At 44.1% G+C, this 25,274-nt stretch overlaps 1 protein-coding gene across 6 annotated transcripts in view; it reads left to right on the top strand.

Moving 5' to 3' along the window:
- Positions 1-4,107: 4,107 nt before the first annotated feature.
- The window catches only part of LOC310928981 (transcription factor COE1-like), a gene marked incomplete at both ends in the record, with an annotated part of 53,533 nt that continues 32,366 nt past the window's right edge, over positions 4,108-25,274 (top strand). For 5 of the 6 annotated variants that reach the window (XM_083891661.1, XM_083891658.1, XM_083891660.1 and 2 more), the window contains 6 exons: positions 4,108-4,241; positions 4,993-5,149; positions 6,071-6,134; positions 6,844-6,899; positions 8,303-8,376; positions 10,005-10,073. In XM_083891661.1, coding sequence (XP_083747787.1) covers positions 4,108-4,241; positions 4,993-5,149; positions 6,071-6,134; positions 6,844-6,899; positions 8,303-8,376; positions 10,005-10,073 — 554 coding nt within the window. The remainder of the gene's footprint in view (positions 4,242-4,992; positions 5,150-6,070; positions 6,135-6,843; positions 6,900-8,302; positions 8,377-10,004; positions 10,074-25,274) is intronic. The other variant, XM_083891659.1, reaches the window with a different exon arrangement.

Below are 25,274 nucleotides of genomic sequence, written 5' to 3'. Positions count from 1 at the left end.
TGCCTCACCGTGAACACTCATTATTTATTTATTATAATTATTATTATTATTATTATTATTATTATTATTAATAATATAGGTATCAAGGAAATCAGGCTGACAACTTGTCTACACATTTAAATGGTTAACATCTATATTTATCTCATTTTATGTTGACTGGGGGAGCATATTGTTAGACATAAGGCTCATTCTCATAAGCATATGCCTGACTTGTTCCTTTACAACTAGTCATTTTTACGAGTCTTCAATTCAATTGAGCCATTATTATCATCAGCTCAACCTCTTGATTTACAGGAACATCTGCTGGTTGTGTGGCAGATGGTGTGCGGGGCCCCCACCACCTTTTCTGATCAGTTACTTCAAAATGTCTATTAGAGTTATAACACAGCGGATTTTTAATAGCCTCCCCATATGTGGACACTTGAGCATAAGTCATAACACACACACACAGGTTTTCATGGCTTGTCTTGTAAGGATCATTTATTTGACTTGTATTCATTTTATCCTTATCTTAACTACAACAAACCATATTCTCTCTCTGCTGTGATTGTGTTTGTGGAGTTAATCATGCTGTGTGGTCAGCTGTGATGTTTCTAACTGTATTGAGTGATAAATTGTAAATACAGCTTTGTTTTCTCTCGTGCTTTGTGAGACATCCTTTATCTCTAACCTCTTAATCCTAACTTGAACGTGGCCTTTGTCCCCATGAGGGCCAAAAAAATCAGTGTCCCAAAGAGGCAACAAAAACAAGCACTTAACCTTATTCTTACGAAGCTCTCTTTGTGAAGGCACTGATAAAATTAATATGTTAAAGTCCCTTACCCTAACCTTAACTTAACCACAATTTAAATCTTAGTCCTAAACTTAACCACTTTCTCAGAAATGTTGTTGTGCCTCATGAGGACGAGAGAGAAGTCATATTTTTTAAGTACACACAGAGTGAGTCTAGTCTCCATGACTGAGGATTTCCTGACTAACCTTAACTCTAACTTTAACCTTAACCTCATCCTAACCATATAACACGTCTTCACCTTAAAATACAAATAATGTCCACATAATGTGACTGCATTAACACATGCAGGTCTCCACGATATGAGTAACACCCGGGACACACACACACTTTTACAACGTTTACGTGTCCCATGCATCCACAGCCTGCGCGTAATGGCCACGAGATACTTTGCAAACCTTGATGTCTGGCTGCTTGGGTGTTAGTGAATCACAGTATTAACATGGCTGGATCACCGGGTCCCAGCTGACATCTCTGTTTTTGGATACCGGAGCGGTGATATTTGGGCTAGCACTGAGTCTCGGCGCTCGCGCGCGGTGATATTGATACACGTGGACGTCCCCACGGGCCCCGAGTGTCCGAGATGGCCCGCATGCCGACCGAGGCAGCTAGATCATGTCGAGAGAGACCCGCGCCACAATCAAACACATGTGCTGAAGGATGGCTCTGACCGTGTGTGTGTGTGATTTTTCTTTCTGGCACTGTTTTATTTATTTATCACTAATTATTGTGTCGTGCACTTAAACGTGGGTGCTGCTCTTTTCTCCTTTCACAGCATGAGACAGAAATAAACAGCGATAGAAGAAAGAAGATTGTGGGGGGTTGGTTTCTAACCTTGACCGTTTATGGCATTTATCAACTGTCTATATATATATATGTATATATATATACATATATATATGTGTGTGTGCGTCTCTTATTTTTTATTCAATCATAATTTATATAATTTGCATCAATATGTATGAGATATTATATTTATAACGTGTGTAAACACACTTTGAAATAATGTTTTTTTCTTTTTTAATTTTCCGTCTATAAAAAAGTTTAAAACTACAATTAACTTTGTCTTTAATCCAATATTTATTATCTTATTATCCAGTGTAATAATTATAAAGACTGGTGTGAGACTTTCTTTTTATAGTGATGAGGTCTTTTTATGGCCACACGCCGTTCAAATAAAAAACAAACACAGTTTTAGACGAAACAATATAACGATATTAGCGCAAATTAAAGTGTGTAGTTTTAACTAACGCGTGATGTGAGCAATCAGCGACGCGCGGAACTCCCCCCAATCCAACAATTCTTGATAGAAATCTTAATTTTCCGAGATGCCCCTCCTGATATCAAAACGACCCTCGCGCTCTCTCCATTTCATTAGGATCAAACAAACAGATGGCCCCAGCCAATTCGATTTGGCAATTCAGAAATGACTCTGCAGGTAATGATGAGGGGAAACCACGAGCGCGTACAGAGCAGCAACATCCTCACTCGCTTTGAAACAGGATGGACTTCTGTGCAGTGTTTATGAAATATTCGTATGTTTGTTTGTTTGTGTTTTCGTGCCATTGTGCAGTTATTCTGAAGTGAGTGCATATTGTTGGACAGCCGGATAGAGGGAGGGAGAAAGAGCGCACAGTTTAGATTTAATCCTCATGTTTATGTTGGATTCAGCACCAGATTCATGTAATGCATCTAATCAGAGCAAATTCCAAACCATCGAGCTGTAACAGAATTATATAATAAAAAAAATTAAAAAAAAACGTAGGACGCGGCTGCTGCCAGGATTTTTGGTGAGCGGAAACTTTACTTAAGCTCATAATCTGCCAGAGATGATTCTCACTTGGACTGCAGCTCCACGCAGCTGATTCACTTCTCTCTCCTTCTCTCTCGCTCTCTTTTAGAAGGAAAATATAACATTTCAATGCCACTTTATGTTGAAATGAAGTCACTGTTGTTCTGCTTCCAGACCGAGGTGAAGTAGAAACACTGTGGAAAACTGAACTGTGGATGATTTCTGAAGTAAACACACACAAGTGCTGCAGCTCCTCGTTTCTGTCTCTTTGTAAAGAAACTAAAAACGTTAGATCTGTTTTTTTTTTTGTTGAAATCATTGATCAGATTCTGTTTGTTTGGTCTTGTTTTGCAGATACTTTCATCTGCAGCTCAAATGACGTCGGATAAATGTTTCAACACTCTGCTCTTCAGTCTCTGCGGTTAAACTGCGTGGATTCATTGTATTTATTTTTTTACGAATGTTCTCCCCTGAGTTGATGTTTGATTGTCGTGACAACATTAATTGCCATCTCTAAACACACACACACCCACACACCCACACACATGCACGCACGCACGCACGCACTCACACACACACACACACACACACACACACACACACACACACACACACACACACACACATACAGCGCACAGCTTCTGGCTAAGTGGCTGGGGCGGGACACTGCGTGGGACGAGGCGGGGACAGCAGGCAGGCAGCGTGCTGGTCGGGTTGGTGGACAGCTGATTGTCCGTGTTATTAACTGTGTTTGGAGAAGAGTGGGGGGCGTTCCTGCTCTGACTTATAGACCCCGCCTCCATCACCTAGTAGTTCTCTCGTGTTTGGCATCACAGCGATGGTCCAAAGTGATTCCTCAGGGAAGGAGAGAGCGCAAATCACCGGAGCTGGAGCTGATGAGTAGCAGCGGAGACGCACTTCAATCCCGGGACTGGCTTTTTTTCTTCCCTTAATTGCGCGTAATCTTCCCTTTCATTCGTCTGATGAACAGAGGAGAGGACTTTGTGAAGAAAGAGGGCGAAGCGTGTTCATCTCCTTCTCGCTGTGGACTGTTTGTTGCACAAAGTGACTTCTTTCTGTCAGCTGCTGCTGCTGCTGCGGCGGCACCTTGATCCGGGGACCGTCGCCAACTCAGTGCAGCCTCTCATCCTGCGCTTCCCCTTTCATCGCACTCACGTTGATCATCTTCATAGCCTCTGCCGCTGCTGCTGCTGCTGCTGCTGCTGCCGCTCACCTCCTTCTTTTCCTCGGTGTTTTTCCTCTGGAGTCGCAGAGGTGCAGCGAACCCTTGATGCTGACAGATCCCACTTTTCCTTTCACATGTCGCATTTTTTGTTTACTTTCAGAAACACACGCGCAACTCGACGCCAAGTGTAACAACAGACCACACCACTTTGCTCCTCTGACAGCGCGATCAAACACACGCAAGCGGAGGGGAGGCAGAAAAAAGGAGGATAGTGAGAGAGGGAGTGAGTGAGTGAGAGAGAGTGAGAGAGAGAGGACGACAGCGTAAAGGTGCGTTTTGATGTTTGGCATCCACGAGAGCATCCAGAGGAGTGGGAGTAGTATGAAAGAAGAGCCCATGGTGGCCGGGATGAACGCGGTTCGGACATGGATGCAGGGCGCCGGCGTGCTGGATGCCAACACAGCCGCCCAGAGGTGAGCCTGAAGCGGCCGCAGCGCCGGTGCGTGTGGTGGAGACCGACAGCGCATAAAGATGTGCGGTGTTAAAGACGGAGTGGCATCAGCATCACTTGGGGCAGCGCGCGCCCCCAGAGGACGCAGTTGTTGGATAACCTCTGTTCTGGCCTTTTTTTTTTACTTTTAACTTTTTTAGCTCAGAAGTCCAGAGTGATTAATACATACAGCATGTGCATGTTTGACTCGAAGTGGGTTTACAGCACAGAACACACTCCCTTTTATTTATGTATTTTAAGTTAGGATTTAAGAGCGCGCTTTTGTTAAGAGTTAATGCTCCTGTTCTCTTTGCTGTTCCCTTTTCCCCATTTGTAGCTGCACAAATATGCATTGTTTTCCATGTTAAATTAAGTTATTCTTAAATTCAAAATAAAACGAAACAATGTCCAGGTTTAAACTAAAAACAGTTTCTGAGGCCTACGAACTGATACAATTATGCTAATTTAAAGTGGCATATTTAACACGTTGAGGCCTTTACTGATATATTTTTTTAACTCATTAGTTTTATTATGCGTAATGTGCATTTCCTGCTTTTAAATATTTTAATTCAATTACACGTGTCTGCGGGTTTTTCATTTGTGAAGTTGATTTATCTCATGTTTACATTTATATTGAATTTATATATTTTTTTTCTAATTCTCATTATTATTATTATTATTATTGGTGACTGACTGTCATTTCGGGCGCCGCTGGCTTGTGCTTGTGTCCGCAGCGGTGTGGGTCTTGCGCGGGCACACTTCGAGAAGCAGCCGCCCTCCAACCTCCGCAAGTCCAACTTCTTCCACTTCGTGCTGGCTTTGTACGACAGACAGGGTCAGCCGGTGGAGATAGAGAGAACCACATATGTGGACTTTGTAGAGAAGGAAAAGGTGAGTTTGTGCAAATGATAATAATGGTTTAAAATATTAAAATCAGGAGGAAATAAATCTCATGTGGTATACATTGTGTGTGTGTGTGTTGGGGGGGTGGGGTGACAGTATTATGGCCTGTTACAGTCACAGTGATAAATGAGCAGACGTGTGTTAACAGTGGCCAGACGCACTCAGCAGGGATCTCACTCATGGTCCTGATGTGATTTTTTTTACATGTGGTTTCCTGAAAGACTTACAGACCTGTAATTATTTCTGCTTCTCTCTACAATTACAAAACCTCTAAAATCACATTTGGACTAATTTACAATATCAAGTTCATGTAAAAAAAAAAACACAACACATTTTCTATACTCTATACTATAATTCACATTTTCTAACATAACCCTGCAGGTGTTTTATTTAAATTATTTGTAACGTCCATCAATATTAGTGTTTTCATTTCAAATGTAATATGGATCAGCTTGTTTTATTCATCAGCATTTAGCCCAGTGTCGGTTTGTTTACTATCAAGTATAATATCACGCAATAATTTATTATATATAGCAATCGATAATTATAAACAGTAATAAAGATGTAAATGCATCTTATTTTATGGCTTGATAATGTCCCACATAAATATTTTAAATATTGTTTTTCATTTTGTTTAATTATAATATTATTATATTTTATATACATATATATATATACATATGTGTGTGTGTGTGTGTGTGTGTGTGTGTGTATATATATATATATATATTGTATAAGGGTTTTTTAAGTTGGCATGTAAATGTTTTTTGGTTGTTCTTCTGGCTGTGAATGGAGGTAATTCTCGTCTTCCTCCAACGCATTAGACATGTGAAAATATCAGTGAACGTCCCAGGAGGAGATGGCTCGCTGGCTCTAACCGCCTCTGCATGTTTGCTTTGATTTTCATAGGAAATGACGGGGGAAAAGACCAACAATGGGATCCATTATAGACTCCAGCTCCTCTACAGTAACGGTGAGTTTGGATGTCCACTTTTTTTCCTTTTCTTTTTTTTATGGAGCAGCAACTTCTGCATCTTGCAACAAAAGCAGCGAGTGAATGATGATACACGCCATCATTACGCAAAGCGAGGAAACTCAGGAAATGAATGTTTTTTCCGAGGTCAGATCGCTGTTGGGTTTGATTTATTTATGTAATTGTTTTCATGAAAGCTCATATGCTTAATAAAGTGATCTTATTTACTTATTATATAATAACTTATTTATTATTATTATTATTATTATTAATATATTTTTTAAATGATTATTATTATTATTATTATTATTATTATAATAAGTAAGTTTATATAGGACCCTAGGGAGTATATTAAAAATGCTTCACATTCTGCTTTTTAACGTTTTCTTACCTCAAATAATAATTAAATTCATTTTTTTTCTAATTTAAAAAACTGTTTTTCTTTGTGTTTTGGAAAATTTTCACAATTACTATACTTTCAGGTTCAAGACATTTACATTTGATTTTCCAGTTCTAAGTAAACTGTCAGCCTGCAGCAGAGACAGCAGAGTCATTAGTAACAGTTTGCACTCATTGGGTTTTCCTCAAGTGTCTCACAGGGGAAGTCACAGCTAATCAACATGCTGATGTGGAATACCCCCTTCTCAGATGTGACGCCTGAAATCTGCAAGTTGCCTTTTAACCATAGCTCTTCCCTTTGTGTCTGCAGGGATCAGGACTGAGCAGGACCTATACGTCCGCCTCATTGACTCCATGACTAAACAGGTGAGAGGCATTTGCGTTGAAGTGAAGCGTCACAGAATGCAACTCTGGCTCAGTCCATTCCTTGTGTTTGTCTGAATTTGACCCCCCCCCCCCTTCTACTCCTCCTCCCCCTCACCCTGCTGCATGCCTGTGTCTGAGACCCTCAACTTCAGCACAGCCGCCTTGATAAACGACCTGTCCTACCTGTGGAATACATTTACAGAGGCCCAGAAAAGCAGAGGACATGTGTCCTCATAGTCTGCCTCTGCACAGCAGCCAATTTGTGGGGATGGTGTGTGTGCATGTGTGTGTGTGTGTGTTTTTACAAGAGTCAGGCAGTATAGTAGTGTGTGTGTGTGTGTGTGTGTGTGTGTGTGTGTGTGTGTGTGTGTGTGTGTGTGTGTGTGTGTGTGTGTGTGTGTGTGTGTGTGTGTGCGTGCGTGCGTGCATGTGTGTGTGAATATCTCAGTAAGGTGCAGAGGCAGTTGTGTTCGTGTTTGGGCAGAGACAGTGATGCATGCCAGCTCACTCGTTGAGGACCTTGACCCTCATTTCCTCAATGTGAAACAGAGCAAACTATCCCACAGTGTGTTATGGCAAATTCAATCACACAAAAGCAATACAGAGCGGCACACGTGGGGTAGCGCACACTGAGGGAATACTCCGCTAGGATGAGTTCGATAACGAAAGAGAAACAAGCCCCCTCAACGCTGTTTTGATATCAACTCTTTTGTTTTGCCAATTCTGCCTCTAGTGCCATTATGCCCGAGAGAGAGTTTGCCTTAGACTGAAAGGAGTACGAGAGGATGTCTGTGTGTGCACATGGATGTGTGAGTGTGTGGTTGCATGTTTATCTCTGTGCATGTATGTGTGTGTGTGTGCAGGGTGGTCACAGCCCTGGAGAGCATGTTGAGTGGGGTTGGAGGGGTAACCAGACTAGATTTTTGGACGCTGTGCTGTATGGACCAGATGGTGCACTATACTCCAGTCTGGCAGTCCAACTGCTCACACACACAAACACACACACACACACACACACACACACACACACACACACACACACACACACACACACACACACACACACACACACACACACACACACACACACACACACACATACATTCATGCACCAACACACAAATAATTTCTCTGTTACTGTCTCTTTCGGAACAGAGCGTTCCTGTTCAGGAGGACTGGATTCCCACGATACACACATTTGCCAGATTGACAACACTGCTCCCAGATGAAAGACAAACATACACACATGCACTCATGTACACACACACACACATGCTCTTCGTCTTCTGTTTTCCATTTGCACCTGCATCGTGTGTGCCTTGTTTTTGTTTTCCTTTTTTAGTGTGCCAAAAAAAAAGTGTAAATCATTTTCATTTCAATGTTCTGTTTTCTTCCTCCTTCAGCCAATTGTCTATGAGGGACAGGATAAAAACCCAGAGATGTGCCGGGTTCTGTTGACCCACGAGATCATGTGCAGGTAAGACACAACACGCTCAGATACAACTCATTGCTTCACTCCAGATGAAGATGAATGTTTTTCTCACATGCGAGGTGTCTTTGTTGGCATAAAGAGGGGGCAAAGACGAGAAGAACACGGCTAAATTACAATAGAAATCTTATCATTTTCCTCAAAGTGGGTTGGGGAAATGGGCCCTGGCCTATTTTTGTGTGTATATATATATATATATATATATGTGAGTGTGTGAGTGTATGTGTGTGTGTGCGTGTGTGCATCCTTCTCATGCTCAGCTAATTAGGACAAGGAAAAGCTCATTACTCAAACCCATCCTCCTTAGTCTGTGTAATACATGCAGTTTGCTGTGGCCTGACAGTGAGTTATGTGCAGAGTGGGACTCGAATTACACATAAAATAAAGACACGCACATTCTCTCTCTCTCTCACACACTCACACACACACACACACACACACACACACACACACACACACACACACACACACACACACACACACACACACACACACACACACACACACACACACACACACACACACGCAGTAAGCATTTAAAATCAATAAAAAGCATCAGTAAATGCATCACAGAGCTTGTGATTTTCCCTGACAAACCGGCTATCTCGGAAATACACAGAGGGGTCCGTGTAGAAAAATCGCCAGTGGCTAAAGTGTAGCCACTTCCTGGTTATCACACAAGGCAATTTAGACCACTTGTTTTCATATGCTGCAGGAAACGGTCGAGATCAGAAATCTGATCTGGCTCTCCAAGCCTCCTGTCCTCAGGGACTCAAGAACGTAGTGGTGGTAGTGAGGGGGGGGGGGGGCGGGGTCAATCTCCCCCCTTCTCCCTCTCTTTTATGTCCATCTCCTCCCCTCACATACATACAGTAGGTGCACACAGTTGTCACACACAGGCACACACACACAGAGACGTGCACACAGATGCAGAAGAAAGGTAAACACAGCGATACTTTGTGGTGGGTGAGTGAGACGGGCGATATCTCACAACACATTGTTAAATTGTGCTGCAGTCAAATGATTCAGAAAGGACTCGTCACATCAGTATGCATCCCCCTTCTACCCAACATGCACTGCTCCCAGGTCCAGTGGGACCACTCTGTGACCCACTTCTGAGAGAGAGAGAGAGAGAGAGAGAGAAAGAGAGACAGGATAGAGAGAGAGAGACAGGATAGAGGGAGGGGACAGGCACAGGGGAAAAATAGAGAACATAAGATGTCTGGATGTGTGATGTCTGACAGAAATGGAGCTAACCTGAGCCCCGGAGGCTAATGCAAGTTTGTATCCAGCCCCGTTCAAGCTCATTGTTTTTGCTCTTCCCTTCCAAACTTTGCTTTAAAATCTCCTCACTGATCTCACCTGCTGTAGCACCAGAGCCTCGGTCTTAACTTGACAAGCCCAACAGAAATCCAATCTATGCTTGTGCTTAAGCTTCTCAAGAGTCTCACGCTCCCTTTAACTCCAATTTCTCTTTCCTGTATGCGCGCATCTGACTTCCTCAGCCATTCTGAACTGTACCTTATCTTGCCCTGTCTGTCGTTGACATCATGGCAACAACTAGGTGCTTTGTCTCTGACCCCCCCCCCCCTTCTTCTGTTCTCGCCTCTCTGAAGTCGATGCTGCGATAAGAAGAGTTGTGGCAACAGGAACGAGACCCCGTCAGACCCCGTCATCATCGACAGGTAAGCAAACTCTACCCCTTGTTTGACATGATGCTGCGCTGTCGTGGGAACACGCAGGAAGGAGATGATGAAGAAGCACATTTAGATTTAAAATCATGACAAAGTTCAAATTCGCAGTGAGGTGATCTCTGATATGTGATTTGGCTGAGAAAATGACACCTTCAGGCCTAATAATACAGCAGGCCAAAAGGTTGTTTAAACATTTAGAGGCCATAATCATATGTGCAAGTAAAATGTGTGCAACTGCGGTAAATTATATTCCAGTGGTATCTGTGTTATTTGGAGGATCAATCACGGAGCTGTTGAACTCGGCTTCAAGTGTGTGGTTATACAATGTTTGTGTGGTTGCACTGATGACTTAGCTGTGAGTGTTCAGGGCTAAAGCCTTGTATATATGTGTGTGTGTGTGTGTGTGTGTGTGTGTGTGTCTTTGTTTAAATCTTTGTCTAGGTTGGGTGTGGTATTGTACACACTTGTTCTTTGATCATACACCTTTCCCCCTCCATCATAAACTAACACTGACTGATGCTGCGGCTCGCGTGATTTATTGCCGGTCGGGAGAAAGAAAAACAGAAGTGCTCTGTAGATTTACTGTGTGGCCTGCACTGGCACACGTGGACAGACAGCGTGAGGGAGATTATTTGTTTATACTTGTGCGTGAGCTGAAGCGTGCAGATTTAAGGCTTCTCTGATCAAGACAGGAAGGAGAGTGCACGCTGAAGTGTGTCACCTTCTCTGCGTTGTGTGCGTTGTCACTTGAATAGAAATAACTTGCACTGTAGGTGATTAAGGTTTCATGTCTGGTTTTGAATTTGTCACATCCATGTGTCGTTGTGTGAGTGTTAATGGGGCAGTGACCTGTGCCATCTGATGAACACAGCTGTCCTCTTCTCACTGCTGCTCTGTCAAATACTCTTTACCTGTGTATGTATGTGTGCGTGTCTGTGCGGGCGCCACCCTTGTTCCGCTCCAGTGAAGCGGAAGGCCTCACCTCAGCGCTCCCTGAGACAGCTGCACCCCGCCACATGGCCTCAGACAACACGCCTGCCCATCACTCTGTGCTGTAGTTCAGATTTTTGTTTCCCTGTGTGTATACTTGTTGAATTTCTCTTCTGTGCCCTGTGTCGCTCCTCGTCTTGAACCCAGCCTGCAATTGGGGGAAACTTTCCCCCACAGTTTGCCACACTTTGGCCGGAGCCACCTTGTTGATGCAGGCCGATCTGTGTCGTGAACAGCGTTCCCACACTGAGCATGTGTTGTGGCCGCTCGCTTGCAGTATTCCCCCGACGCCCAGTGGCTCAGGTGTGAGGGCAGCATTAACGAACAACAAATTAGAACAGAGGGAGGAAAAACAACAGCAATATCTCCACTTTCCTCTCCAGCGAGCACTCTTTCTGGACAGGAAAATAGGTCAGGTGACAGGAAAGTGATTGGTGTGTGTGTGTGTTGTTGGTAGCTTGATTTAAAGAGGAATAAAGGCGCATTTCCACTGGACGCGTTACAGCTGCGGCACGTCAGCGGCGCGCTTTTGCTTTGTCCTCTGCCCAGCGGCAATCCCCACCGGTCGCGTTGCAGCAGCGGCGCGGTGCCTTGGGAGCCAGCGGTATTCACGGAAGATCACGCGTTAATCTCCAACGGACGCGGCACAGATAGACTGTGTGTATCAAGGAAACAACAACAACACACAGCTTCTTTTATTCTCCGACGTGGAAGAACTATTGATCTGGTGTCATAAATGATTTTATGTTTCTCCACTTCAACAATCAGTCTCTCGTCGTACATTATGACTCTCCAAGACGCTCTGATTAATTGACTGTTGACCTGGCACCACAGGTCACGACGTAATGTTGATGTGAAGTTGTGATAGGCTATATGACCTGCGTATTGTGTTTTATTTTGAAAGGGGGGAAGAAAGTGTTTTACTTCTGTGTCAGACTTCCTGTTCCTGTAGTGTGATCTGCTCTGTTTAAATTTACGCGGTTCAGCAGCGGCCACGGCAAAAATAGAACTGCTACCTATTGAAAGAGCTTTGGCGCGGCGAGCCCCATCTAGGACGCTGCTGAGACGTTCCGCAGGGGTGGAAATGCTCTCATTGATTAGAATGTAAGCTATTTGCAACGGCGACACAGCCGCGGCTGTAACGCGTCCAGTGGAAATCCGCCTAAAGGAGAGGAGAGTATATGCCTTTGCTCATTTAGGGCCAATATATTCTTGGCAGTTGTAATAATCAGAGATTCATAAAGAAACAACTGTGAGGGTGAAACTGACTCAATTACTATGAGTTTCCCCTCCTTAAAATTCATAAATAAATACCATCAACAGCCCCTTTCCACCCTTGAAGTTATTTAGTTTGTTAAATAAGGGCTCGTTAGCCCTCTGCTGTTTCACAGAGATGATTAGATTTTACAGCCCTAATTAGCTGGGCTAGCTCTAACTCTTCTGGAAGAGTAATGGGTCTGATTGCCTAATTAGCTCTCTCTCATAAAGACAGGAGAAACAGGCCACTACAGCAAAACCGCAGGAATGAGGAAAAATAAAGTCAGCTAATGAGAAACTTATTTGATTGTTAGGAGAACAAATCTGGTACAGTGTGGATCGGCAGCGCTCTGGGTACTGTACTCGCTCACGCAGAGAATCTCCCTCTCTGTAGCTCGTCTCCTGTTGAACAAAGAATGCAAATCAGATTTTAATTACGACACATTTGTTCGGACTGTGGTGGCAGAAACTCACTTTGTAATGTGATGCTTCATATTTTTACTCAAGTTGACAGAAGCGTCCTCCACATTATGTCCCTGTGGTTGTTTTTAGCTTGGGAACATTATGGCTGAGGCTGTGTCCAGATTCACAAGAGCTGTTGTCATTGCAGACAGTCTTCGATGAGTTTCAAAGCCCCATCTGATCTGACAGCTCATACCATATTTTCTGCATTTAATCTCCAAAGTTGTGAGTTCATGGAACTTCAGAGAGATCTTGTCATGCCATGTTGTGTCTGTGCTTGACATTGGGCAGAGGAAGCAGCTGAAAGGTGAGAAGCTCCTGTGCACCTCTGTATGTCCTCCCCGGGGAAACATGTGTGGTCCACTTAAGCCTCTTACAGAGGCAGGATAATATGAGGGGAGCCCTTAACCCCCCACCTCCGTTTCCACCTCTCTCCATCATTCCTGGTTAGCGTGGGGTTAATCATATGCAGCCATTGCCAGTCAGTCCATCATGTGCCTGGATGTACCTCAAATCACAAACACATTTCCCTCTCACCCATGTGCACCTTTTGCGATCTCTGCATAGCCCCTCTTAAATCTGTCTCCCCACAGAACTGTTGTTGTTCATTTACATCCATGTAATTGTGGACAAATCTCTCAGTCCCACTCGCTTTGGGGGTATAACTGTCCCTCCGGCCCCATGTGTCCTAATAACACCTGTGTCCTTTGTCCTTTTCCTGCCCGTCCAGTTCCCTCAGGCTTGCCGCAGGGTGTCCCCGAGGCAGGGAGAGTTTTTTTTCAGGTTTATTGCTGTTTTTAAGTGTGTCTGTGTTTGCACACACTCCTTGCAGCCCACTGTTGATGTGGCCCATTTCCTTGCATGCGTGTGTGTGCTTGTGTATCCACATCGATGTTGGTTATTTCCCCAGAAGTGTGTGTGTGTGTTGATAGAGACTATTTCCTGGCGAGTGTGTGTGTGTCTTGAGTGAAGAATGTCGGGCAGGAAGTGCTCCTCCCGGGGAGGATGATGTCATGGCGGACAGCTTCCTGTTCTGTAAACCAGTGGAATGTCTCCGCTTCATGTGGGGTAATAAGCACTTGTTTACCAGAAATATGCAAAACAATCCTAGTTCACCTCTCAGCTGCTTCTGTCTCCTGGATCTTAACAGATCATTAGAAGATTAAAAAAAATATATATATATAAAAAAAAAAATAATAATAAAAAATACAATTTGGCAGTTGTTGTGTTTTAAAGTTTATTTTATTTTCCAAACCAATTTATCACTTGTTTGTGTGTTGTCTTCTGTGCTTGTGGGGAACCCCATCATTGTTTTGCTAGTTATGTTTAGATGCACTTCCTGGGGTGAGAGGTCATGTGTTGTCTTGGCTGGGCTAACGTGCGCGAGTGAATAATGTATGTCATTGACTTTATGTCAGTCTTGCCAGCCCCCCAAGCCGAGCCCACCCATGTTTAATTCATCCATCTAATTTGTCGGTGTATGTGTGTCATTTAGAGGCCCAGTCTGCACCTGTCCAGCCATTAGCCCCCCTTCTTATTTGCATTTGATGCTAATGTGGTTTACTGGCAGCGCCTTCCGTCCCCTCAGTGTAGTTTCACTTTCATATCTGTGACTGTGTTGGTGACAAGGTGAAAGCACTCATGCCGTACAGTTATCCTTCACTCTCCTGACTGTAATCCACTCTAATCTACAGATATAAACACTGAGGTCTTCATTATTTGCTTTTCCACGTTTTGGTGACGTCTGTGTGTTCCACTTATCTCTCACAGTTGAATTTTCTGTTCTGAGCACTTATCTCTATTTGGACATTTCCCTCCAAGGGAGTGGTTCTCAAACTTTTTATCCCAAGTACCACCTGAGAAAATACTGAGCTCTTGAAGTAACACCATTATCACGAACGTTAAAATACAGTGGTGTACATAGGCAGAGCAAAGTCAGTAATATGATCATTTGCTCTCTCATCATATTCCTCTTCCAGACATATACTTCACACACTGGTATAGTGAAAGATAAGATGGAGTCAGAAATAAGGTGACTCTCATTATTATTATTGAATGTATTTATTTATTTTGTTTTCTATCCACTCTGATCAAATTCCCTGATGTATACAGTAGAACAGTATTTCTGATTTTCCTCCAAGTACCACCAGAGGAAGCTTGCATACCACTGGTGGTACAGGTACCACAGTTTGAGAACCATGGGTCTAAGTCATAGATAGTTTAATAGATCTGAATTTCAAATAAATGTGACAGCCCTATCACTTATTATTTTTATATATTTTGTGCACCAGTCTGCTGGGGGGAGCCATCGCAAGGGTGCAAAAATGGGGCAGCAAAAGATACACTGAAAAGAGAATGATCACTTCTAGGTGCCATCTACAATGGAACAATGGAATGCTATATTTTTAAATAATAATATGACAGAGAGAGGATTTAAGGTTATTTGTGTGTCTTTTTTTTTTTTTTTTTAAATGAATACTCTCAGTGTGCAGCAGTGTTTACTGTACTGTATTTGTCTTCTTCATTGAATTTATTGGCAGGCCACACTGTGTCACTCTGCTATGATCTCACACTATTTATGATTTATGTGGCTGACGCAGCTTTCAACGTTTGACCTGTACACACCTCACAGTGGATTGCAAGCCACATCAGGTTTTACCTTTCTGGACTGTACCTTGTTGAGCTGAACTGCTCTGTACAATTCTATACTGTAGTATTAGCTAGTTTGCTCCTCATCTCTTCGTCTTGTTTTATTGTTTTCTCTATGAGAGGGGAGATCTTCTTAGACCGTGTTGAGATTTTGAGCAGGTCCTTGTGTTAAGAGGGTGTGTTTCCTTGTTGATGTGTTTCTTTTATTGCAGTCATAGGTGGAGGGGTCTGTGTGCGGGGGTCGGTGGGTGGTGGTGGGGGGGGGGTGTTGTGGGGGATCGGCAGCTGCATTAGATGTTTTGGGAGGTTTTTGAAAAGGACTGGCCCTGAGCTGGTTGTGGTGTTTGTGCAGGGCTTGGGGGCAAAGAGGCAGAGTTGCTGGCTCATCAATATGCAGGCAGAACTCCCCTCCCTCAGGTGCTGGCTGCCTCACAAATCTGTGCCACACACATGAGAACGCACACACTCACATGCACACGCATACATGCATGCATGCACACACAGGCACAGATGCAGCTCTCATCCTCAGATAAACTCATACACTGTATACAAATACATATGGAGACGCACACATGAGCAGGCCTAGGACTTTGCAGGCATGCAAAAAATATAACACAAACGCATATACACCATCACACATTGACCTGCAACTCTCTGCATCTGTTTGGTTGTATTCTTTTTTCCCTGCGGTGGTCGACCCCCCCACCCCCTCGGGTTGGAGCAAAGCACGGCCCCAGGGGACAGACAGCAGGCGCTGATTGACAGCAGGGACTTTGGAGGTCGAGAAGCCTCTAAAACAGCACTGCCTCTTTCTCTCTCATCCAGACCTTCAGCACTCTCACTTCTTGAACAACTGGCTCCCTTTCATTGGTGAACACAAAACAAAACCCAGAGTATATGCCCATTTGAATTAGTTTATCTCAGTATGAAATATAAAAATGATCCTGTTTTTGGTTTTGCGACAGAAACAGTGAGAAGCACACTGGATATAAGTATTTTCCCCCGTCCCCCAATAAACTAAAACAGAGCTGCCATCACACTTTATGAGTACTAGAGCTCATACCCAGCAGTTGAATGCAGGTAGTCAGTTTATTAGCGCATATAAATTGCAATTTACAAATGTCGTTACACTGAAGAGTTCTGGGTTTCATGACATGGTGAGGTTTTTGGCTTGAGCTGCTGCAAATAGCACAGTTGTAGCTCTATTTTCTCTGTAAACTGCTTTGTCATTACTGCTCAACATTCCCTGCTTGACCTGGCCTCTCTCCTTGGCCGTTCCCTCTGCCTTTGTGTCGGTGTTTGTTCTGTCCCAAAATGATGGGTTTTGGCCGGCCAGAGCTGACCCAAATGAGTAGTGTCCTACTTCTCTGAGAGCTATTTAAGACGTTTTTCTGGTGTTGGAAATTGCAGGACCAAACGATAGAGTTAGAAGGGCAGTTAAATAGAATGAAGATATATTTACCATATGAAAGCTCTCATATATGACGTGTGAACATGTGCGATACTGCAAGTGAGAAAGGAATAACGTTTTCCAGGATTTAGTCCGTGACTTGCCCTAGAAGATGCGCTCAATTGGCTCTTCAAATGAGGCGTGAAGAGCGCGAGTGTGTGCCTCTTGGTGTGATGATATACATGTGGACGTGCATGGTTATGTGTGTGTGTGTGTGCAGGAGCAAAGGCTTTGTTTTGTCAATGCTCTGATGTGTGTGGACAGTCTAGCGCAAGGTCCACTAAGTGCTCTCCCACAGCCAATGTGCTACATAGCTGCTTGCGTTGCTGCTCCTAATTGAATAGACACACCAGCACCACACTCTCAGTGAAGGATACTCAGGCTTCCTTTCCCTGCAGGACAAGCCACTGTGTTGTGGAGCAGCATACCTTCATGCCGCCCTAATCTCAGCCCTCACTGATGATTCATTGTTTACTGATTATTGCTGCTAAGTGAATACACAGACAGCATGCTTCATGCCAGCTTCATACCCCCCAACCTGGCGTCTCACTTCCCATCAGCTATAGTTTCCCTCCGGGCCGCTCCTCTGGAACTTTACCTCAGCGTTGTAGCCCAGGATGTATGTCCAGGTGTCCAGGATGCGCTCTGGTGACCCGCTGTGCCCGAGCAAAATCTATAGTCTGCTGATTGTTTTCCATCACTCTGTTTAGGAAGAATGGATCGCTGGCCAGCCGCTGTGAGCAGCACCCTTAGTTTCACAATGGAAGGAAAACCTGCTCAACATTGTGGGAGGGAGATACGTGGAGTGAGATAGTGTAATGATATTTTATTGAATATGTCCTATCCAGTGTCGGATAAAAAGTAAAGTCAGATATGATCCGTAAACCCTAATTATTAATGAAATGCTCCACTAAACACAGGCAACATGCTGTAAATAGAGATGTCTGCCATGTATCAAAAGATTTAGTGCTATAAATGTCTGCCATGCAGTTGTAGCATTATACTTTTCAAATGTCTTATGCTTCAGCCAAGTTCTTTAAAAGAAGGGCAAAGACTGTATCAGACTGATATGGTTTCAATTGACACTTTGTCATATTGATATTGTATGAGACACAAAAAAAGTGCCATTGCGCCGTCCCTATAACCAAATCATCATCATCATCATCTCGGTGTTCAGCTTTTTCATTTCAGCTTGTGCATATGAATATTGTGACACTGACTTTGACTTTGAGCCGTAATTAAAAGTAATGCAGGGACGTCAACTTGCAGACAATTATGGTCAACAGCAGTGTGCGATCAAAGGCACCATATATTCTAACATTCCTCATGTATTCTTTTTAACTTTGCATTAATCATCAACAAATGAGACCCAAGCGCATGTCACTGCTCCACTTCAAAAAGCCATGCTGAATTTAAAGGCCTTTGTTTGTGTTTATGTAAGTGATGAGGGGAGACAAAGTAAGGCGTAGGCAATCGACTGAGACACTTTGTTGTTTTACACTGCCTCACCCCCTTTGTGTGTGTGCTGCTTACGTTGTTTGTTTGTTTGCTGAGTGGCTTGACCTCACTGAGAGGAATGCTCACTCCTTTCCTTTCCTACTGTGTTTGTCTCTGTGTTGTTTTTTTCCTCCAACTCTGCATCTCTCTCTGTCCTTCTTCTTTTTTCTGCAATCTCTCTGCCCCTTTGTCTATGTGTCTTTTTCTTTGGTCCTCCCACTCAAAACTCTGGTTCTGGATTTTTTTTCAGTTAATCACACTTGGAATCTTCCCCCACGTTTGAACACTCGTCCTCGGCAGCATGTTCTTCCTCGATCTCTGCATGCGGCACAGAGGAGTCAGACTAATTATCCCAGTCATTGGCTTCTCCAACACAGGAGCTGTGATTTACATGAGGTGACATTCAGTTCAAACACACAGACCTGTGCAACCTTTTTTGGTAAACAATTAACAGTGCAGCTTTCTCCTCAGCCTCCCTCCTGTACCCTCTTTTCTCGTGCTACACCACTCCCTCTCTCTTCCTCTGGCTATTGTCTTCACAAAAACAGAGATGATTAAGTGCCAAAAGAGTGAGGGTGTTCAAGGTGGAGAAATAGTTAGTGCACATTCAGTTACAAGTGACTACCTTCTTGTTAACTGACAGTTTTTCTTTGTGGTAGATATTCACAGAGGAGTTTGCAGGAGCTGTTGAGTGAGTGTGCTTGGAGATAACTTGTGCAGGATTGTATCTGATATTGTTACCAAAATTGTCTCACCCACGTTATCCATCTCCCCCATGTATCTGCCACTGACCTGAGACAATTCGTGATACACACTGTCACACACACACTTATGGAGATGTATATCCCCCCCACACACACACACACACACCACACACACACACACACACACAAAGACAAACTTACAAGTGTGTGTGTAAGTTTAACAACCACACCCGTGCTTCTGATGAAGGTAGGGATGAAAGAGACGTTAGAGGAGAGGAAAAATGAGAAAAGCAGAGACGTAACGGTGAGTCAGAAGGAGAGCTGTAACTGTACCACACTGAGAGAGTTGAAGAGATAGAGATAGACAGACAGACGACATACATGGAGAAGGAGAGAGAGGTAAACCTGTAAGAAAGTGCTCTGTAAAGGAAAGCATTTCTCTGAACTCAACTACATTCTCAAATCCAGAGGAAAACAATTAGATCCACCCTCTTCCCCTTGTCCTGCAGTGTAGATTACAAATGAGCAAACCTGGCATTTATCACATTACTACAAACATTTATTAAAGCTGGTTCCCCTCCAAAGCCGCACAGATAACAGTGGGTAATTGCAGAGACTGGCTCTATTAGTTAAGTATGCCTAATGTCACTGCCTCAGAGCATTAATGGACGCCGTAGTATTATGTTCCTGCGCTCATTACCACCCCACTCCCCTTCAAACACACGCACATATTCACACAGCCTCTCCCCCCTCCATTGACCCTGCAGCAGGAGTCTGTGCCACTCTAATGAGAAATGGAAAACACTACCCAGCAAGCTCCAAGACACACACACACACACACACACACACACACACACACACACACACACACACACACACACACACACACACACACACACACACACACACACACACACACACACACACACACACACTCAGACACTCAGTGGGACCCATTACAAGGGGACAGAGGGGTACAACAGTATAATCACACACGCCCAGGGAAACAATTGTGCCGTTATCAGAGTGATCACATTATAAAAGTTTAATAAACACCAAACGTCCTAATGGTGAATTAGCCTGCATCTGCCCCATGTTGTGCCAGGCTATAATTAGTGATTTAACAGAGACAAACAAATGTTTTTAGCCTGAGCTTTTCACAATCAACAGATTTTTAGTTGGGACAAAAAAAAAGAAATTGTGAATTAAAAGCTGATTTGGTGGGGGTTTCTTTTTATTTTGATTTGTTGTGATCTTGACTCTAAGACAGACGATCGCACAGAAACTAAACCAGAGAGAGTGGTTCAGAGTTTGGCTCAAGCCCGAGTCTGGTTTTCTAAGTGGCACTTGAGATGTGTATGGAGAGAAGCGGATGGGTGCTTGAGATTGTTGAGGAGTGAGGGGGGAAGGAGGGAGGAAAGGAGGGAAGGGGGGAATGAGAATAAAAGGGAGAAACTGGAAGAGATGGTGATGAATGACGAGGAGTAAGTTAGTCAAGAGGGGGGAATAAAATGACTCTTCTCCTTCTCGCCTGTGTCTGTTTTGTATGTGTGTGCGTGTGTGTTTGTGTGGACATTGACGTTAAATCAATAACAATATATAATTTACAATCACAAGGACCACTTTTTATAGGGCCTCCATCCTCGCTCATCAATATTACATCAGGTCCCAGACTCTCAATGTGAGGCAGCAGGAGGGTGAGAAACCGGCTGAGGAGAAAGAGAGAATATGGCTTTGGTCCAGTGTGTGTGTGTGTGTGTGTGCATGTGTTTCATTGAGGTGGGGGCATCTGCTGAGGTTGTAGAAAACATCACTTCAAGCACACACAAATGTGCAGATGTATACCTTGCATCGCATGTGTGTGTCTTCATCTGTCCGACTGCTTTTGTGTGTGCGCGCGCGTGTGTGTGTTTGCCAGCTGAGTGACAGCTTAGTATTGATCCGTGGGAGGCCCTGGTGTCATTAGACCCAGTATGGACCAGCAGGCACACGTGGAGGTCAGGGCATGGGGTTTGTGTGTGTCTGCATGTGTGTAGGAGTGGGGGACCAAGTGTTCAGTAGTGACAGGCTCAAGCCTCTGAAAGAAAATCAATCGTGTCATAAGAGGAAGGTTTCCTCCAGCCTCCTTCTGCTTCTTACTCCACTTTCTTCCTCCGTTCCTTTTTTCCTCCACTTTATTCCCCTCTCCTTCTCAGCTGGGAGACACCCCCACCCCACTAAACCCCCATTTACTCTTTAACCGCTACCTTCTCCCCTGCCTGTCTTTCATTTTTGATCATCTCATGTGTATCAGCCAAACACACACACACGTCGCCTACGCCTGCATAAAGACTGAAAAACATGCGTCCAATACACGTGCATACAGATGTGTATTGCGGGTATACCAAATAATGAATGGTGATGGGTGATAAGTGTCATGCCACGTGCGAAAGCAGCAGACGTGTGTGCGCATGCTCCTCTCAATGTACGGACACCCAACTTTTCATTATATTTAAATGATTATAGCACGTGCACTGCACACTGTCCTGAAAAAAAAACAACAAACAAACAAAACAGTTATGTCGAGAGTTGGAAAGACGAGTCACACCAAGACCCATACAGTTTAATTTACATATCATTATAATCATATAATCTTGAACTGAAGTCAATTATTCTGCTGCAGAACATTTCCATGTTCATCGCGGTGCTGATCCTCATTTGAAGATCCAGCACTATGGACAGCACTACGTCAACCTGCACCACACCCGGTTCCGCCCCCTCCGCTGCCGGGAAGTGTCTGTGGAAGAGGCTGCGCTCGTAAAATGTGTTATTATTCTCTCCTCTTTTTTTTCATATCTAAAGTGATTCTCATGAAATCGTGGTTTCAAATATTTCACAAATGAAACGGGAGGGGATGAACAGGGGAATCCTGAGTGATGTCATGTGCTCCCAAGAAATCCCTCCGCCTGGCTGGCCCCATCCACTCACATCCATTTTTTTTGAAATGTTCAAGTTATGATTATGAGTTATACTGTAAGCGTGCACACGCTATAGGCGTTAACGTGTGTGTCACTATTGTAATAAAGCCAACACAGACGCCTTAAAGCTCACATAGAGTGGTCCTGTTGCACATATATGTTAGTTATGGAGGTCTACTTACATACAGTACATTCACTTGTTTTTATGGTCAAAAACCTCCTAGTTGCTGTAAACGAGCCGACGCTGTGCTGAGCTGCGATATTTCAGACATGAATCTCTCACCCAGAAGACAGACTGTGTTGTGACTGGCCAGCCAGCGTAGAGCCTTCCCAACTGCCTTGTGATTGGCCAATACCCGGAAGTGACATAATCAGCTCCCCCATCTGGAACAGTGGATGCACTGCTACTCATTATCAAAACATTGTTTTAACAATGTTTAAAAATAGCTTCGTCACGACTCCCCGCCGCAGTCCCTTTTATGACTTTGACCAGGAGTCAGACCCAGATTCAGAAGACACTGACTCTGTGTCTCTCGTGAAACACCTCCACAATGGACGTTATTCTTCTTCTGCGGTTCACTGTACACAACTGGATGTACCCGGACTAGTGCCCGGAGCAGGAGGATCTGCTGTTCAGGAGAACCGCTGTTTACGTAACCGGACCGGGTTTTTTCAGAGATCTCGCTGAGCCCGAGATTACAATAAAACACAGCGTTCTCAGCAATGGCTGAACTGTTTGTTTCGAAACTTCAGGGCTTCGTACACGTAGGTAAGATAATGACGCAGATACATACTAAAAAACAGCTTTAATTGGAACTTCCGGTCTAGGTCAGCTTTAACGTGTGCATGTGTGATTGAAACAACTATCACGTCGCTCTCTCTTGGTAATACTTACAGCTGTTAAACTCAGGACGAGCGCGCACACAGACGTCTGCTGCATGCGCAGGTGGCATGGCATGAATGACCCCTCGCTATTTGATATCCACAACACAGCTTGTGTTTGTACGCTCATGTACAGACACAAGCTCACACGTGGTCTTCACGTCACGTATTTGAGGCATAGTTCACTCGTCAAGTAGGCGTATTTGCAACAGCGCGTGTGCATTGTGTCCATTGAAAGTGAATGGAATTTACATGTACACGTTAGAGGTTTGATGCCATCGCATAGGCACTGTACACGCGTTTTTAGTATAGATACACACACACACACACACACACACACACACACACACAGAGCGCTCATGGGTCAGGACAGGGGTTGCATGTGTGATGTGTGGATCAATCTGACGGGTTATCCTGGCAAAAAAAAAAGAGAGCCATTAGTGACATAACTGATCCTGGATCAGTCCTCATTAACTAAAATGGCACAGGGGCTGTTTGTCCAGGTAAGAGAAATAACCTCAAACCAGGACAAATTAACTCAGGCTGGTTGAATTGATGGCACATGACGTTCTGTTAAATGGAAGTTTTATTTGAAAAGAAACTGATTAGACTTTGTTTAATTGTGAATTCAAGCTGTCCCTCAGTTATTTATTATTAAGCATGAGAGCACACACACATACGCACACCAACACACACACACTGGGCAAGCATCCACCTGTTCTCCTCTCTCGCCTGAGGGGACTAGTATGGTAGATAACAGTTTGAGTGGGCCTGCTGCAAAACACTAATCAGACCTAACACAGCCTAATTAGCAGAGTCTACTGATTGGCTTACAGCAATAATTAACACAGGTGAGAATAATTAGCTCCCCATAGACCTGTTTGTGCCTGCCTGCATGTGTGTGTGTGTGTGTGTGTGTGTGTGTGTGTGTGTGTGTGTGTGTGTGTGTGTGTGTGTGTGTGTGTGTGTGTGTGTGTGTGTGTGCGTGCGTGCGTGCGTGCGTGCGTGTGTGTGGAGGATGTTATTATGCAGTCTTGGTCCCCAGTGAGACTGAAGAGGCAGAGAGAAGAATCAAACTCATTACTGAAACCGGGCCAACCTGTGTTAGGTGCTCTGCTTTCCCACACCCAGAGAATTAGCCATAGAGATCCACTGTCCATTTCCCCCTCTTTCTTTCTTTTATCCTCTCTCTCTCTCTCTCTCTCTCTCTCTCTCTATCTCTCCATATGCACCTATACCTTTGCTTTCCTTCTCCATCTCTTTCCCTTCAGACCACCCTTCTTGATGATGACTGAGGGTGTGTTTTAGGATCTTTACCACTAGGTGAACCTGTTAAGATGAAATGAAACACAGACTCAGGCCATCTCACATTCTGTCTCTGTGGTGGTCGTCTCTCCTCTCTTATATCACCTGCCCATCTCTTTTCACTCTTTCTTTATGGAATATATATATATATATATAACATGCTTCAGCATAAAGTTTCCCCTCTCACTGTAATAAGTGTGTTTGATACACCTCATGAACTCGTACTTAGTGTCTGGCTGTAAACAGAAGATATTGAATCATACTCATGATGCCTCCTCTCTCGAGAGGGACTGAGCTCTAATGAAAGGGACTGAGAGAAAGAGAGAGACAAAGAGAGGGAAAGAAAAGGGGGGACTGTTCTGCAGAGAGACTGGCCGTCGTTCATCAGTCTGTATAACCAGCATGGTGTCCTCCATCTCACTCTGCCTGGTTATTTTTACCAAGTGCCGCTTCTTTGATCACTCTAACATCACAGGAAAGAAGACGGGCAGGCAGACATTGAGAGGGGGTTAATATTGGAACACAATTGACGGCTTGTCACTTTTAGCTCCGAGGCACCAACATCACCACGAGTAGTTAGTTAGGTTCCAGAGCTGGAAGATGGTGGTGGAGGGGGGGAACATACATACGCACCTCAGAGAGCTTTTAGTGTGCTAAATAATTAACAAGTGATGATGTGAATTGGCGTTTTCTTGGAACGTACGGCTGCTCCCAGGATGTACTTTCCATGTCAAGATGTTTGAGAATGGTTTAGGAGCGCATGATGCACGGATCTCTGCCCCCCAAAACACAGTTCTATCCTCATGCAAGCACACAAGGAGCAGAGTCAAACATCCACCTGACCACAGGTGCACTGCAGCATTAGCGTGAGACGCACTTAGTGTTCTCCACACACCAGGGCTCAAGGAGGTGCCTGGGGCAACATCAGCCTATAACCAAACACCAGCAGAGGCACAGTGGGAGAGGAAAGCTTATTGCTGGCTGACTGATCTCTAGTCTCGCATTGACAAGCCTCCCGTGTTTCGCAAGATTTGTTTTT

This window comes from Microchirus variegatus, assembly GCF_963457635.1.
Source record: "Microchirus variegatus genome assembly, chromosome: 6".
NCBI lineage: Eukaryota > Metazoa > Chordata > Actinopteri > Pleuronectiformes > Soleidae > Microchirus > Microchirus variegatus.
The sequence above is the reverse complement of the archived record's forward strand: the minus strand, read 5'-3'. Positions and strand labels throughout refer to the sequence as shown.